Source organism: Phyllobates terribilis, unplaced genomic scaffold (genome assembly GCF_046119375.1).
Source record: "Phyllobates terribilis strain yellow unplaced genomic scaffold, ASM4611937v1 Scaffold_10__3_contigs__length_209671492, whole genome shotgun sequence".
NCBI classification, from domain to species: Eukaryota; Metazoa; Chordata; class Amphibia; order Anura; family Dendrobatidae; genus Phyllobates; species Phyllobates terribilis.
In genome coordinates, this window is record NW_027362770.1 from 158,229,344 (window position 1) to 158,246,604 (window position 17,261).

The 17,261-nt window shown below is 42.5% G+C and overlaps 1 protein-coding gene across 1 annotated transcript in view; it reads right to left on the reverse strand.

Moving 5' to 3' along the window:
- VWF (von Willebrand factor) overlaps positions 1 to 17,261 on the reverse strand; it is a 344,529-nt gene that overhangs the window by 195,223 nt on the left and 132,045 nt on the right. Inside the window, exon 18 of the mRNA XM_073649985.1 lies at positions 8,885 to 9,045. Within this exon, the coding sequence (XP_073506086.1) occupies positions 8,885 to 9,045 (161 nt within the window). The remainder of the gene's footprint in view (positions 1 to 8,884; positions 9,046 to 17,261) is intronic.

A 17,261-nucleotide genomic window follows, 5' to 3' on the forward strand; every position in this document is an offset into this window, starting at 1 on the left:
CAAGTTCATCCTTTCTCCACCAGTTATACATTTTATATTGCTAAATTATTTATAATCTACAATGCCTAATAATACAATAAAAAATAGTACAAATAATAAATAATAAAAAAGAGAACATAATAGCAATAACAATAATAATAGTAATAATTAATATGTTCAATTGTTCAATATATCTATATATATATTGTTTAAAATATAATAAAAAAAATATAAAAAATGATAAAATTAAAAATAATAGTAATAATAATAATAATAAAAATAATACCAATAACAATTAGAATAGCAATAATATTAAACTGTTCAATTGTTCAATCTATCTATATATACACATACTGGATATATAATATATGTATATTTATATATATTTATAATCACAATTAGCTATATTATTCTTATATAGATAGATAGATAGATAGATAGAGGGTGAGGAGGTGGATAGTAGGTGGAATAGGGTTTAATAGGAATGTTATCATTTACTGTCCACCCACTTTTGGTTCTTCCTATTTATATGTACAGTACAGACCAAAAGTTTGGACACACCTTCTCATTTAAAGATTTTTCTGTATTTTTATGACTTTGAAAATTGTACATTCACACTGAAGGCATCAAAACTATGAATTAACACATGTGGAATTATATACTTAACAAAAAAGTGTGAAACCACTGAAAATATGTCTTATATTCTAGGTTCTTCAAAGTAGCCACCTTTTGCTTTGATGACTGCTTTGCACACTCTTGGCATTCTCCTGATGAGCTTCAAGACGTAGTCACCGGAAATGGTTTTCACTTCACAGGTGTGCCCTGTCAGGTTTAATATGTGGGATTTCTTGCCTTATAAATGGGGTTGGGACCATCAGTTGTGTTGTGCAGAAGTCAGGTGGATACACAGCTGATAGTCCTACTGAATAGACTGTTAGAATTTGTATTATGGCAAGAAAAAAGCAGCTAAGTAAAGAAAAACGAGTGGCCATCATTACTTTAAGAAATGAAGGTCAGTCAGTCCGAAAAATTGGGAAAACTTAGAAAGTGCCCCCAAGTGCAGTTGAAAAAAACATCAAGCGCTACAAAGAAACTGGCTCACAGGAGGACCGCCCCAGGAAAGGAAGACCAAGAGTCACCTCTGCTTCTGAGGATAAGTTTATCCGAGTCACCAGCCTCAGAAATCGCAGGTTAACAGCAGCTCAGATTAGAGACCAGGTCAATGCCACACAGAGTTCTAGCAGCAGACCCATCTCTTCAACAACTGTTGAGAGGAGACTTTGTGCAGCAGGCCTTCATGGTAAAATAGCTGCTAGAAAACCACTGCTAAGGACAGGCAACAAGCAGAAGAGACTTGTTTGGGCTAAAGAACACAAGGAATGGACATTAGACCAGTGGAAATCTATGCTTTGGTCTGATGAGTCCAAATTTGAGATCTTTGGTTACAACCACCGTGTCTTTGTGCGACGCAGAAAAGGTGAACGGATGGACTCTACATGCCTGGTTCCCACCGTGAAGCATGGAGGAGGAGGTGTGATGGTGTGGGGTTGCTTTGTTGGTGACACTGTTGGGGATTTATTCAAAATTGAAGGCATGCTGAACCAGCATGGCTACCACAGCATCTTGCAGCGGCATGCTATTTCATCCGGTTTGCGTTTAGTTGGACCATCATTTAATTTTCAACTGGACAATGACCCCAAACACACCTCCAGGCTGTGTAAGGGCTATTTGACCAAGAAGGAGAGTGATGGGGTGCTATGCCAGATGACCTGGCCTCCACAGTCACCAGACCTGAACCCAATCGAGATGGTTTGGGGTGAGCTGGACCGCAGAGTGAAGGCAAAAGGGCCAACAAGTGCTAAGCATCTCTGGGAACTCCTTCAAGATTGTTGGAAGACCATTTCCAGTGACTACCTCTTGAAGCTCATCAAGAGAATGCCAAGAGTGTGCAAAGCAGTCATCAAAGCAAAAGGTGGCTACTTTGAAGAACCTAGAATATAAGACATATTTTCAGTTGTTTCACACTTTTTTGTTAAGTATATAATTCCACATGTGGCCGACGGGGCGCAATTAGCAGAGCGGCGTTTAAATTTGGCGCCCAAATCGCTGATTGGTCGCGTTAGGCAACCGCGACCAATCAGCAAAGCGGTGTTTAAATTTGGCGGCAATATCGGTGATTGGTCGCGGGCGGCGGCCGCGACCAATCTGCGAACCGTGTTAGTGAGGACTGTAGAGCGTGTTTAAATTTGGCACCAAAATCGCTGATTAGTCGCGACCAATCAGCAGAGCGGTGTTTAAATTTGGCGCCAATACTGCTGATTGGTCGCGGCCACCGACCGCGACCAATCAGCAGAGCGATACAGAGCGGGGTTTAAATTTGGCACCAAAATCGCTGATTGGTCGCCGGCCGCGACCAATCAGCAGAGCGGTGTTTCAATTTGGCGCCAAAATCGCTGATTGGTCGAGGCCGATATTTAAATTTGGCGCCCAAATCGGTGATTGGTCGCGGGCAGCGTCCGCGACCAATCAGCACAGCGGTATTTAACTTTTGCGCTAAGATCAGTGAATCATCGAATCGTCTTGGTGAGGACCGGGGAGCGGCGCTGCCTGTGCGGCTACTTCCGCTGCGAGAACCCGGGACATGAGCGGGCGCTCGCAGCAGAAGTATCCCGACCCACAGCGCCGCTCCCCGGTCCTCCCTTCCGCATGGAGGTCAGCGGCGGCGGCGGTCCTTCCGCTGCTACCGGCCGGGACATGAGCGCCTCGCGCCGCTCATCTCCCGGCTGCATCTCCGTCCCGCAGATGGGTCCGGCGGTCGGGGTCCTTCTGCTGGTACCGGCGCTCATCTCCCGGCTGCAACGCCGCTGAGCTCCGTCCCGCAGATGAGCCGCTAACGGCCGCCATCTTTTTTCTGAAATCCCGCGGCGCTGATTGGCTGCTCCCGGACCAATGAGCGACGCGGGATTTCCTGGACAGACAGACAGACAGACAGATGGGATAAGACAATTATATAGTAGATATATATATATTTATTATTATTTTTATTTCTTTTTTTATTATTCTTTAATTTTTTATTTCAAGCTAGTTTTTTCATCTATACGGTACTGTACTTATTTTCCATAGTGGAAAGGTAATAAATCTAATGCCGGGAAAAATTCAAGTGCAGGTTATAGACAGGAAACACAAATACCCCCATGTATCACCCAAAGCACTGGTAAACTTCTAATATTTTTCAGTTTTTTTTTCCTGCTGTTTTCTGCCACCTAGTGGAGAACAGAGTACCATGCAGGTACAAAAAAAAAAGTGAATACCCTTTAAATACTAAAGTTCACAACAGAACAAAAATTAATAATTATATTTTTCTGACCTGATTTTTTTGATTTCAATTCGTTTTTTTGAGCGTTGGATTGAATTTAACTCTTGATGTGTTTTGTGCATTTTTTACTACTATAATAGTAGGCAGGCGAGGAACAATTAAGGTTTTTGTGGCTTTGGCTACCAGGCTATTAGGAGACTTAGCACTTAATAAATCGCTGCCTACGGTTCCCACATGCTGAGCGGTGACAGCTGAGACTCCCATCACTGAGTGCAGGTGGTTCACCGCTGCAAGACGAAATATCAGGGACCGGGAAGCGGGTACAACTGCTACCACTATGCTATAGTCAGGATGGGTATTGCCTACTCTGCCCAGGACAGTCACAGAGGTAATCTCCTGTCTGTACCTTCTGTACATGCTCCCTGCAACTGACCCAAGTGGTGAGAAACCAGCACCTAAAAAACCTTTGTTCAAAACACCTAGGGACGGATTCATTGAGTTTGCACTTTTTTTGTCTATTTTTCTGCATATCTTTCACCTGTTTTTTCTTTGCACCTTATTCTTCTTTTAACTTGCGCCTTTTTTTAAAGTCAATTTTATATGCGTTCGCCTTTTTTGTTATGTTCACCATTGTTGATGTTTTCGGCTGATTCATTTGGCTCAAATGTCCTCCATTCCACCTGTACGTTAAATGCTTTGGTGCATATTTTGCGCCTGTTTACAAAACGTTTGACTTTTTTGCGCTAAAAACTTTAAAGGGGTATTCCCATCTCCAAGATCCTATCCCAATATGTAGTAAGTGTAATAATAACAATAATATTAGCAACTACCTCCAATTAAAAATGTTGTATAGTTCTTCTGATTAGCTATGTCGCTTTCCCAATGTGCAAAGCATTGCAGTAGCTTAGGTATCCATAGTTGCGGCCACTCATATAGTGACAGTTAGTTGTTAGTGGTCTTAACCATGGATACCTAAGCTAGTGCAATGCCCTGCACATGGGGTAAGCGACATAGCTAATCAGAAGAACTATACTGCATTTCTAATTGGCAGTATTTGCTAATATTATTATTTCTACACCTTCTACATAATGAGATAGGATCTTGGAGATGGGAATACCCCTTTAATGACAAGAATAACGACCATTTTTGACTCTATGCAAAATTTGTTAACCACATGCGCCATTTTTAAATATTTGAAAAAAAACTGCAACAAACACCACAAAAAAAAAAGAGAAAGGTGACTTTAAAAAAGAAAAGCACCACTTCCTTTCTGTTAGGCAATGTTCACACATCATATTTTTTTCAGCGTTTTTTTTCTGCAGCAAAACCTGATCTCTTGTCAGGAGGTTGTTCAGGATTTTTCTTGCTTTTTTGCTTGTTTTTGGTGCATTTTTTCATCATTTTATTTCACCGTCCTTTTGTCTCTTTTATGCATGTACATAACGTTCAGTGCAAAAAAAATCTCATTCTTTTTTGGCATAACAGTGGTGGAGGTGAATTGCTCAGGAATAGTTTACCTAAGGCACTGGAAGTACATTCAGTTTGTATGACACTATTTACTTTCACATTATGGTTTGCCATTCAGTTGCATTGTTCAATTTCACACCTCCCTGGGCCACAGGTATTGTTCAATCTCACACCTAGCTCAGCCCAAGTTTACACTATACACATTACTAATTTAATTAAACTGTCCTAATACAAACTGCCATCTCAGTGACCAAGACAAGATGGTACAATCACAAAAATAAATGTGTTTCACATACTGCTGTACTTGCTTATTTTCATTAAAAACGCAGCAAAACCTGATAGTTCTGTTCACACTAGGCGCTTTTTCACTACTCTTTAGTTCCAATGGGTGAAAAACGCTGAAAAAATGCTGACAGAAGTGACACGCTATATTTTGTAAAAAACCACGCAAGGCACAAAATTCTGATGAAAAAAAAACAAGGTGTGTGTATGAGATTTCTGGAATCTCATAGACTTTGCTGATACTGTAAAACGCAGCTGCAAATTTGCACAAAAAAACGCATAAAAAAAACGCTGAAAGAAAACAAGATGTGTGAACATGGCCTTATTTTTGCCTACTTTTGTCTCCACTTTTCAAAATAGTGAAGCAAATCTTTTAAAAACAAAATTCTTAAAAATATAAGATTGTTTGTCTTTAGCCTAAATTTCCAGTGCTTGAGATTTAATATGTAAACTGTCTCTTCAGAGAGAAAGAGGACTAGAACTATAGCGCCACCTATTGGAATTTAGTGATCCTAAAAGCCAATATCGACCTTTTAACAAGCATTGCAATATGACTTAGGATAAAAGCCGAACCACAACCTCAATTTCGAGGCTTGACATATCACTCTCCACAAGGAGAAATGTTACCCCTTAAATCCCAGTCCAGAGCCTCTCACCCAGCCAAATCAGATCTCATACTTTGCACTGATGAGGGGCAAAACCCCGCAACACAGTGTCTGTAAATTGAGATTTTGGTTTGGCTTTTATCCTAAGTCACATCGGAAGGCTCATTAAAGAGTTGATATTGACTTTTAGGTTCACTGCTTCCAATCCAATAGGTGGCACTAGAGTTCTAGTCCTCTTCCTCTCTGGAGAGAAAATTTGCATATTTAATTTCCCAGAGAACCATGCATGGCTTATAAGTCTCCTCACTCTGACATGCCAGGCTTGGCTTGTCACTCTCCACAAGGAGAAATGTTACCCCTTAGATCCCAGTTCACAGCCTCTCACCTAGCCAAATCAGATCTCATACTTTGCACTGTTAATGGGCAACACCCCGAAACACCGTGTCTGCAAATTGAGATTCCGGTTTGTCTTTTAACTTAAGTCAAGTCTTGTTAAAGAGTCAACATTGACTTTTAGGATCGCTGCTTCCAATAGGTGGTGCTAGAGTTCTTGTCCTCTTCCTCTCTGAAGAGACAATTTGCATATTTAATTTCCCAGAGGAGCATGCATGGCTTATAAAGTCTCCTCACTCTGACATGCCAGGCTTGGCTTGTCACTCTCCACAAAGAGAAACGTTACCACTTTTAAGACTCCAAGTGCTTGAGATTTGAAATTTTCAAATTCAGAAGATTTGAAATTCAACAGTTATAAATCGTGAGTGCACACCAAGTGGTCAGGAGTGGTATGACACTGGGAAAAAAAAAAATATTATGAGGTGCCTAAGTTTTAAGGAAATGCTTTTAGGGAGGCAAGGCTTCAGAAAAGTTAGCAAAGAGATAAAATTAGGAGACTATTTTGATCAAATATCATTTTCTGTTAACATTTAATATGTGGTATAACAAAAAATTGATCATAACAGCTTTTCGTTGGGGACGAAGGTATCAACTGACTATGAGTGATGTGAAAACCCGATGAAAAGCCTAGGATGCATGTCACGTCTAGAGAGGATCTAGGTGTGACAGGTCGGCAGCGGGTCCGGCAATGAGGACCAATGCTTGAAAAGAAAGATCCCGTTAAGGCGGAGTCCCGAGAGGTCGGTATGTGAACTCTGCCATTGTGAGACTGTAACAAGTCTTGTGACCCCTGCGTACTTCACAGGACGCATCTGTAAAACTGGTGAACTGGGGTGGGGGGGGACCGCACACAAAACCAGATGTGTCCGTGAGCTAAACCTTCTCTGGAGCATAAATCACTTGTCACTTGCTCTGTGTGTTTGTTGGATTCATTCCATCTATCAATAAGGAGGAAAATACTTTAATTATCCAGGATTTTCTGTAGAAAGAACAGTTATATTAGAACTTTTGAGTGCATGGCGTAGAGCGCACCCCTGTAACCTGAGCAATATGGGAAAAAATAAATTAGTAGGTCATACTGAAGCCTTTACTTTTAAAGGGTCTGTCTATCGATGGTAAAGATTAGATTTAGGTCGATAATTTGTACTGAGCAATTTCAATATGTATCTTTAGAACATTTAGAGCGCCTATTTACTGATTCGGAGCTCAAAATGCACTACCAAATTAATATAATGATTCTCACTACTCACAGCAGCCACTAGGGGGAGATCACTGAAGACAGATTCATTATTAATTGTAATGAGAACTATATAAATCTACTGTCAGTGAGCTCCCCCTAGTGGTGGCTGCAGGTGGGCAGGATTTTATTATCTTCTTCTATGGCTGCCAAATGAATATAATGATTCTCACTACCCATCGTTGTCACTAGGGGGAGTTCACTGAAGACCGATTCATTACTGATCATAATGAGAGCTATGTAAATCTGCTTTCAGTGAGCTCCCCCTAGTGGTGGCTGCAGGTGGGACGGATTTTATTATTTCCCTCTATAATTGCCAAATTAATACAATAATTCTCACTACTCACAGCTCCCGCTAGGGGGAGATCACTGAAGACAGATTCATTAATGAGTGCTATATAAATCTACTGTCAGTGAGCTCCCCTAGTGGTGGCTGCAGACAGGCAGGATTTTATTATTTCCCTCTATGGCTGCCAAATTAATACAATAATTCTCACTACTCACAGCTGTCACTAGGCGAAGTTCACTGAAGACAGATTCATTATTGATTGTAATGAGAGCTATATAAATCTGCCTTCAGTGAGCTCCTCCTAGTGGTGGCTGCAGGTGGGCAGGATTTTATTCTTTTTTTCTGTGACTGACAAATTAATACAATGATTCTCTCTGCTCACCGCTGTCACTAGGGGGAGTTCACTGAAGACAGATTAATTATTGATTGAATGAGAGAAATATAAATCTGCCTTTATTGAGCTCCCTCTAGTGGTGGCTGCAGGCAGGCAGGAAGGATTTTATTATTTTCTTCTGTGGCTATACACAGGATTTAGAGAGAAACGGAGCCTATTCCTATGAATATATATTATTAAATTAATCTGCAGAATATTGTCTTTTAAAACCTCCCTCCCAAAAAAAAAATCACCAGTGCCTGTAATTTTAGAAGAACGGTCGACAACCAGCGTGGCCATCAATAGAGTTCCAACAGAGGTCGTCATCCCTCAATCACGTGTGTTGATAAAAAATGAAGACAATCCTTAATTTATGGTGACATTGACCCCGAATAAGTACTCTCCTTACCCTGAAACCTCTGCTCCTTTGGCTGTGGTTTGTTTTTTTGTAATTAGCCACTTTAGGTTGAGAAGGGGCTGACCATAAATTTATGCTCCCAGTATAAATTTCCCAGTGCTTCAAATTTGATATTTGTTACAGTTATAAATTATGAGTGCACTCCTTGTGGTCAGGAGTAGTATTACAAAGAATATTTTTTTTCACAGGAGTATGTCCAAGTCAGGCAAAGTTTAAAGAAAGGTTAATAAAGATATCTCATTAGGAAACTCCTCTGATCAAATATTTTTTGTTAACCTATAGTAATATCGATAATTTTATGGGATAAAAATGTTAATTTTTCAATAAGGACAATTTACAAGAATTAAAAAAAATCCGCCTGCCCCCTGTGATCACTACAAATGTTCATCCCTAACAAACTCCATAAACATCGATAAGAGTAAATGATATTAGCAATTTTACTGTCCTTTTAAATGTGGGCCATTATGTAAAAATGAACGCGCGTCAGGGGATGCAGGAATGTAAAACATTAATAAAACTTCTTACCATCCCGTCCGGGCACATACATCCAGAGATACATTTGTCGCTCACGCACTCCACTTCATAATTTTCACAGGTTTTGGCGCATGCTATCCCTTTAACTGTTGGTTCATCCGGAGAACATACAACTTTTTTCATGGGTGGGCGACAATCCGCACTTCTCTTTACTGGGAATTAAAAAGGAGGAAGAATTAATTGGTTTAAGGTCCGAGATTAGTGAAAGAATAAGTAGGCAAATATAAGATTATTCATGCACTTTTTTATTATTTAACATTTTTATGTTTAAATATTTATTTTTTTATTTATTTCTTCAAAACATAAAAAATATAGATCCTAAAAACTAAACATGAATAAAATATACACAAAAATAGATGATAAATGAAAAATATAATATAACATAATTTTATACAGTATATATATAATTATAAAAAACATAATAGAATAGAATTATAGATATGATATATATATATATACTGTATATATACACACACTCTATAGATTTACGTTAGATTATATTTTTTATTTATAATTTATTTTTGTGCATATTTTATTAATAAATAAAATATATACAAAAATAAATTATAATATCAATATATATAGTCATACTATATTATATCTTTTAATTTATCATTTATTTTTGTGTTTATTATATTAATGATGCATTTTTAGGATCTATATATATACTGTATATATGTTTCAGATCACAAAACAAATTTTAATATTTGAAAAAGATATCACAAGAAAACACAAAATGCAGTTTTTAAATGAAGGTCTTTATTATTAAGGGAAAAAGAAATCCAAACCTACAGGGCCCTGTGTGAAAAAGTGATTGCCCCCTGCCCCACCTTAAAACATAAATTAACTGTGGTTTATCCCATCTTTCGGAAGCGGAGTTCACTTTCCCTAGCCACACACAGGCCCGATTACTGCCACACCTGTTCTCAATCACGAAATCACTTAAATAGGACCTGCCTGACAAAGTGAAGTAGAACAAAAGATTCTCAAAATCTAGACATCATGCTGCGATCCAAAGAAATCCAGGGACAAATGAGAAACAAAGTAATTGAGATCTATCAGTCTGAAAAAGGTTATAAAGCCATTTCTAAAGCTTTGGTACTCCAGCGAACCACAGTGAGAGCCATTATCCACAAATGGCGATAACATGGAACAGTGGTGAACCTTGCCAGGAGTGGCCGGCAGATCAAAATTACCCCAAGAGAGCAGCGATAACTCATCCAAGAGGTCACAAAAGACCCCCCAACATCCAAAGAACTGCATACCTCACTTGCCTCAGTTAAGGTCAGTGTTCATGACTCCACGATAAGAAAGAGACTGGGCAAACATGGCATGCATGGCAGAGTTTCAAGATGAAAACCACTGCTGAATAAAAAGAAAATAAAGGCTTGTCTCAGTTTTGACAGAAAACATCTTGATGATAGCCAAGACTTTTGGGAGGATAATCTATGAACTGACGAGACAAAAGTTGAACTTTTTGGAAGGTGTATGTCCCATTAAATCTGGCATAGAAGTAACACAGCATTTTAGAATAGGAAAATCATACCAACAGTAAAATATGCTGGTGGTAGTGTGATGACCTGGGGCTGTTTTGCTGCTTCAAGACCTAGAAGACTTGCTGTGGTAAATGGAACCATGAATTCTGCAGTCTACCAAAAAATCCTGAAGGAGAATGTCCGGCCATCTGTTCGAGACCTCAAGCTGAAGCGCACTTGAGTTATGCTGCAGGACAATGTTCCAAAACACAACCGCAAGTCCACCTCTGAATGGCTTAAGAAAAACAAAATTAAGACTTTGGAGTGGCCTAGTCAAACTCCTGACCCTAATCCGATAGGGATGCTGTGGCATGACCTTAAAAAGGCGGTTCATGCTCAGAAACCCTCCAATGTGGCTGAATTACAACAATTTTGCAAAGATTAGTGGCCAAAATTTCTCCAAAGCGTTGTAAAAGACTCAATGCCAGTTATCGCAAACTCTTGATTGCAGTTGTTGCTGCTAAGGGCCCAACCAGTTATTAGGTTTAGGGGGGAATCACTTTTTCACACAGGGCCCTGTAGGTTAGGATTTCTTTTTTCCCTTAATAATAAAGACTAGTGATGAGTGAGCACTAAAATGCTCGGGTACTCGTTGCTCGGGTCGAGCAAATTGGAATACTCGGGTGCTCGACCCGAGCAACTAGCCCAATGTAAGTCTATGGGAAACTTGATCATTTTTCAGGCGGCTCCCCCCGGTGGTCTGCAGAAGGCCTAAAAATTGCCCAAATCGATGGGAACAGTGCTCAAATGACATGGGAACAGCATGGGGAAGACCCCTGGAAGCATCTCTGACTCCCAGGTCACTGCTGTCAACAACTTTGTCAGGGTATTACGCCACTTTTACGGACTCACAATAAAACATACAAAAAAGAAACCAAAATGGATTTTCCTGGAAAATATGTTAAGGAACATCCTTTCCAGGATAATGACTTGTATATAAGGCAAAATAAATAACCAAAAACAAAACTACTCCTCCACACCTTGGGCTATGTTCACATGTAGTGTTTTTGATGCGTTTTTGCACTTTTGCATTGCTTTCAACCAAGACAAATGCATTCACCAGAAAATGTAATTTTAACATTTTACAACCTTATCTGGCCATGTGGTGTGTGACACATCATCAGACACATGCATACAGTGCTGAAAAGACATGGGAACAGCATGGGGAAGACCTCTGGAAGCATCTCTGACTCCCAGGTCACTGCCTATAAGTGTGCCCATCATAAGTGATCCTTGGCGCATGCGTAGATGCCTACCGCCATGCACCTGTCACTGCAGACTTGCAACAATCACCGTCCACGTCCTTGTCCCAGTGTCTCCTACCAGCCTGGAATATTTCTAGCAAACTATGGTACAAATCCATGGTATTAGCACTGCCCCCAGTACCAGTAGCGAAGCTATCCCCAATTTCCTTCTCAGGAATTTTATTTGGTAGACTGAGTGGCTGCCCAAATACATTTTCTCAGAAAGGAGCTGAAGATTGAGTGGCAGTAGGAGCAAGTTTCTCCAGCCTGTTAGATATTAGAGGGTGAACGGCAGCACATTGGATCAGTGGTTAGCTCTGAAGCCTTGCAGTGCTGGGATCCTGGGTTCAAATCCCAGCAAGGACAACATCTGCAAGGACTTTGTATATTCTCCCCGTGTTTGCATGTGTTTCCTCCTCAGTAAAAAAGCAGGCATAAAGTGTCCGGGAACCTTCCCACACACTTTTCTGAGCCAGGACTGCTTCTCGGCAGGGTTGGATGGTCCCACCAGAGAATTCTCTGGTGTGCCCTGGCTTCTACCTCAGGAGAGTTCATGATAGCGCTAACTTTGCAGCTGCTATGGGGCTCTTGAGCGGGTGAGAAAGGTGAGCCCTCAGAATCAAGTCCTCTGGTGGACACAATGTTTTTCAATCTGAAACAGCTTCTCAGTGGGAGTTGTATTTCACCACAGCCATATTCTTTAGCTCGGTGAAAGGACTGGCATAGAGGGAAACTGTATATACCCCGGCTGTCATTTCTCCGTCACCAGGTTCCGCCCATTGTCACACACGACCATGCCTTACTGTATGTTCAGCGGTGAGAGCCACAGATCAGGCTGCTGTGTTACAGCTTTCAACAACTCTGCAGCGCTGGGAGGTTTGTCAATTAAGTATTAAGCATGTTATCTTCAGCACAGCCTGTTGCCGCTTGGCCAAGGCAGTGCTGCAGTGCTGTGGTCATTTCGGAGATGGAGGAGGAGGTGCATGAGCTGAACAATGTGATTACATTGAGGTGAAATTGGTGACGCTGTTTTTTATACTAAAGAAAGATCCTATTGGTTTTTTTTTTTCTACGTTATTTTTTAAGGCAAATGCATTCACCGGGAAATGTCATTTTAACATTTTACAACCTTATCTGGCAATGTGGTATCATCAGACACATCCTTTTTTATTTATGATGGAGGGACTCTGAAAGTCATAAAGCCTATTTTTATAGGGACATCAGATGGCCCTTACTATTCTTAAAAGGCCAGCAGTCGGCCCTAGCTATTGTTAGAGAGCCATCAGCCGGCTATGCTTTGTTGTTCCCATTATAAACAAGTGGGTCTCCTATACTGTTATTGCGTATCCAGTGACTGCAAGGTCTGCCAAAAATTTGGACGCAACCCAATACCCCTTTGAAGAGACATAGAGGAGGGTCTCAGAAAAAAAATGTTCCCATTATAAAGGAGCGGGTCTCCTATAGTGGTAATGCCCATGCTGTGACTGCAAGGGCTGCCAAAATTTGGGAAAAACCCCACTAAGAATTTAAAGACACATAGAGCAGGGCCACAGTAACAAGGTACGACATGTTCCCATTAGAAGGGAGAGGGTCTGCAATACAGTTATAGGGTATGCAGTGAGTCTAACGGCTGACCAATTTTAGGAAAAACCCCACTAAGAATTTAAAGACACACGGAGCAGGACCACAGTAACAAGGTACGACATGTTCCCATTAGAAAGGAGAGGGTCTGCTATACAGTTATAGGGTATGCAGTGAGTCCAATGGCTGACCAATTTTAGGAAAAACCCCACTAAGAATTTAAAGACACACGGAGCAGGGCCACAGTAACAAGGTACGACATGTTCCCATTAGAAAGGAGAGGGTCTGCTATACAGTTATAGGGTATGCAGTGAGTCAAATGGCTGACCAATTTTAGGAAAACCCCACTAAGAATTTAAAGACACACGGAGCAGGGTCACAGTAACGACAAATTCCCATTAGAAAGGAGAGAGTCTCCCATAGTGTTGGCCTATGCAGTGAATGCAAGGGCTGCCAAAAATTTGGAGGCACTTCAGTGCCCCTTGGAAGAGACGTGAAGGAGGGCCTCATAAAAAAATGTTCCCATTAGAAAGGAGCGGGCCTCCTATACTTGTAATGCCCATGCACTAAGTGTATGGGCTGACAAACATTTAACCCTGGGGGGTATACATGAACATACTGTATAAAAAAAAAATTTTACGGGCATCATAAACACCCTTTAAAAAAATTATGTGGGTGTTGCATCACGGACCATGGTCACCCTGGTGATATGGTGGTGGAGGATAAGGAGAAGGAGGAGGACAAGAGCAAATAGACAAAATCAGGAAGCGTATACCCATGTGTGGGTGTGAAAAGGTGCATGGGAATACACCTCCCAAGAAAAGACACTGGATTTGAGTTTGTTACGCTGTTATCATTCGGTTGTGTTGAGAAGTCTGGCCCAATCCAGCCCTTGCTCATTTTTATAAGAGTCAGCCTGTCAGCATTTTCAGCTGACAGGCGGATGCGCTTATCAGTTATAATTCCACCAGCGGCACTAAAAACCCGCTCTGATAAAACGCTGGCGGCAGGGCAGGCCTGGACCTCCAAGGCATAAAGAGCCAGTTCATTCCACGTATCCAGCTTGGATACCCAATAATTATAAGGCACAGTGGAATCACAGAGGATGTTGGTACGGTCGGCGAGCTACTCTCTCAGCATCTTCCCAAACTTTGCACTCCTTGTGAGAGTACCCCGCGCCTCAGGGCCTGAGAAAACTCTCCAAGAACTTTGACAGTGTTCCCCTGCCTCTGCTGGATTGAAGTTGTGTCTCTCTCGCCTGTACTCCTTGGTTGTTCAACGAAGTGTGCCCTCTGCCGCCAGCGTTTTCAGATGGGAATTTTTTTAATAGTTCCGCAACAAGAGCCTTCTGGTACTGCCCCATTTTTGTACACCTGTCCGCCTCAGGAATAAGAGATATTAAGTTCTCCTTGTAGCGTGGGTCTAGAAGTGTCACCAACCAGTAATGACTGTCACCCAAAATTTTGAGAACACGAGGGTCATGGGAAAGGCAACGTAACATAAACTCAGCCATGCGTGCCAGACTACTAACAGGCAAGACTTCCGTGTCCTCACAAAGAGGATGACTGACCATGCTCTCCTCCTCCTCTCTGTCCTCTGGCCATCCACGCTGAACAGACGGTATGACAGCTGTGCAGGTAGTACCGTCTATAGTGCATGAAACTAGGTCCTGTCCTTCCTCCTCCTCCTCCTCTTCCTCATTGTCACCCAATCCACGTTGGGATGAGATGAGGCTTGGCTGTAGGTTCAGCGGTGTGAGCCACAGATCTGCCTGCTCTCTCAGAGCTGTCCACAACTCTTCAGCATTGTGTGGTTTTTCACCTAAGCATATTAGCTTCAGCACAGCCTGTTGCCACTTGGCCGAGGCAGTGCTGCAGTGCTTCCAGCTTGTGAATGATGTGGTGATTTCGGAGATGGAGGCTGAAGAGGAGGAGGAGGCTGAGGAGGATGAGGTGCAGGAGCTGTAGACCATGGGGGCAACCCTGATTGACCTAGGGCCCGCAATCCTTGGCATCAGGAGGAAGTGTTCTGTCCCAAGGTCCGACTGGGTCCCGGTTTCCACTATGTTAACCCAGTGTGCCGTCAGTGAGATGTACCGTCCCTGCCCACTTCTCCTCATGTCCGTGGTTAGGTGGACTTTCCCGGTAACTGCGTTGTTGAGAGCACGGCTAATGTTTTGGGACACGTGCTTGTGGAATGCGAGGACAGCACACCGGGAGAAATAGTGGCGGCTGGGGACCGAGTACCGAGGGACGGCCACCGCCATCAGGTTGCGGAATGCTTCCGTCTCCACGAGCTTAAAAGGCAACATTTTGAGCGCAAGCAGTCGTGAAATGTGGGAATTTAGTAGTGTGGCCTGTGGGGCGTTGGCTGCATATTTGCGCTTGCGTTCCAAGGACTGGGGTATGGACAACTGAACGCTGCGCTGGGACAAAGACATGGACGTGCTTCCTAATGCTGCTACTTGAGAGTGTGCAACGACAGGTGAAGGGCAGGAGGCATCTTCGCATGCACCATGGACAGGGGATTGGCTTGCATGCACAACAGCGGAAGAAGCAATGGTGCCACCCGCAGACACTGTTCCTGGACCCTGGTGTTCGGCCCACAAAGTCGGGTGCTTTGCTGCCATGTGCCTGATCATGCTGGTGGTGGTCAGGCTGGTCGTTCTGCCACCAGTGCTGATGCTGGCATGGCAGGTGGTGCAAATGGCCTTTTGGGGTTATCGGTTATTGTGTCTCATCATCATCGTCCACCTCTTGTGACACTTTCCCACCGTCACCTTCGTGTGACCGTGGCTGCTCAAATATTTGGGCATCGCTATACGCCATCTCCTCTTGCCCCGCTTCAAATGGACCGGGCGAGAGGCCCGAATCTATAAATGTAAAAGTGAACAGCTCTTCAGAGTGTCCAAGTGTGGGATCAGTTGTCTCTGGGTACTCGGCATGGTGGGAGGAAGGAGGATCAGGGTGAGGAATATGCAGTCCAGACTCACAGCTACTGAGACTTGACCATGTGGAAGACAGGGTGGTGGTGGAGGTGGCTAAGTGACTGGAAGAATTATCCGCTATCCAACTAACAACCTTTTGACACTACTCTGGGTTCAATAGTGGTGTGCTGCGGTCCCCTAGAAATTAGGACAGGAAGGTCAGGTGAGAAGATGTGGGTGTTTGTTGTGGCACAATTTCGGCTTGCCCACGGCCTTGTCCTCGGCCTCTGCATGCAGCATTTGCATCACATCCAGTTCCCCGTCCCTTGCCACGTGCCTTGCCCATTTTAAATGGAGGACAGTATCTTCCACGCTCACTACAAATGACTGAGTTTGGAGCGAACTTATATGTGATCCGTGTGATGGAGAAAACAGAGTTTTAAATACCTGGCCTGTAGGTAAGTAGTTTAAACAGCAAACTGCGGTGAATTGCTTCAATGACACACTAAAGTAAATTTTTAATGGAGGCCAGAAATGGCAGTATTTTCTGACAACGTATATGTGATCCGTGTGATGGAGAAAACACAGTTTTAAATAGCTGGATTTCTAGCGCTGTAATATGGAAAGGACCTGGCTGTATTCTGCAGTGCCAACAAGCAAAAGGCGCAGAAAAAATGGTGTTCTCTGGATTGCTTTTTAAGCAAATAATGAGGATTAAGATCCAAAGAAAAGTATTCCTGGCCCCTGAGACCTGGGCCTTTGTATAGAAATATCTAACAGCAGCAGAAGGCAGAACTGGAATGGAGCCTCTTGTGCTATATGCACTGCAGTCTGCTATATACCCTGCCTGCCTGATATCTCTGCAGATGGATTAGTCCTCAGAAGGACTGTTTGTTAAGATGGATATGTGTAATGTACGGTTTTTCTCCCTACACTACCTAATACACAAGCAAATCTCTCCCTGACGCAGCAGCAGCTCTCCCTACACTTTCTGATTCCGGAGTGACTGCGACGAGCATGGCGGCGCCAGGTCTGATATAGACCTGATGACGCTGTGCGGCCAGCCAATCACTGTAATGCCA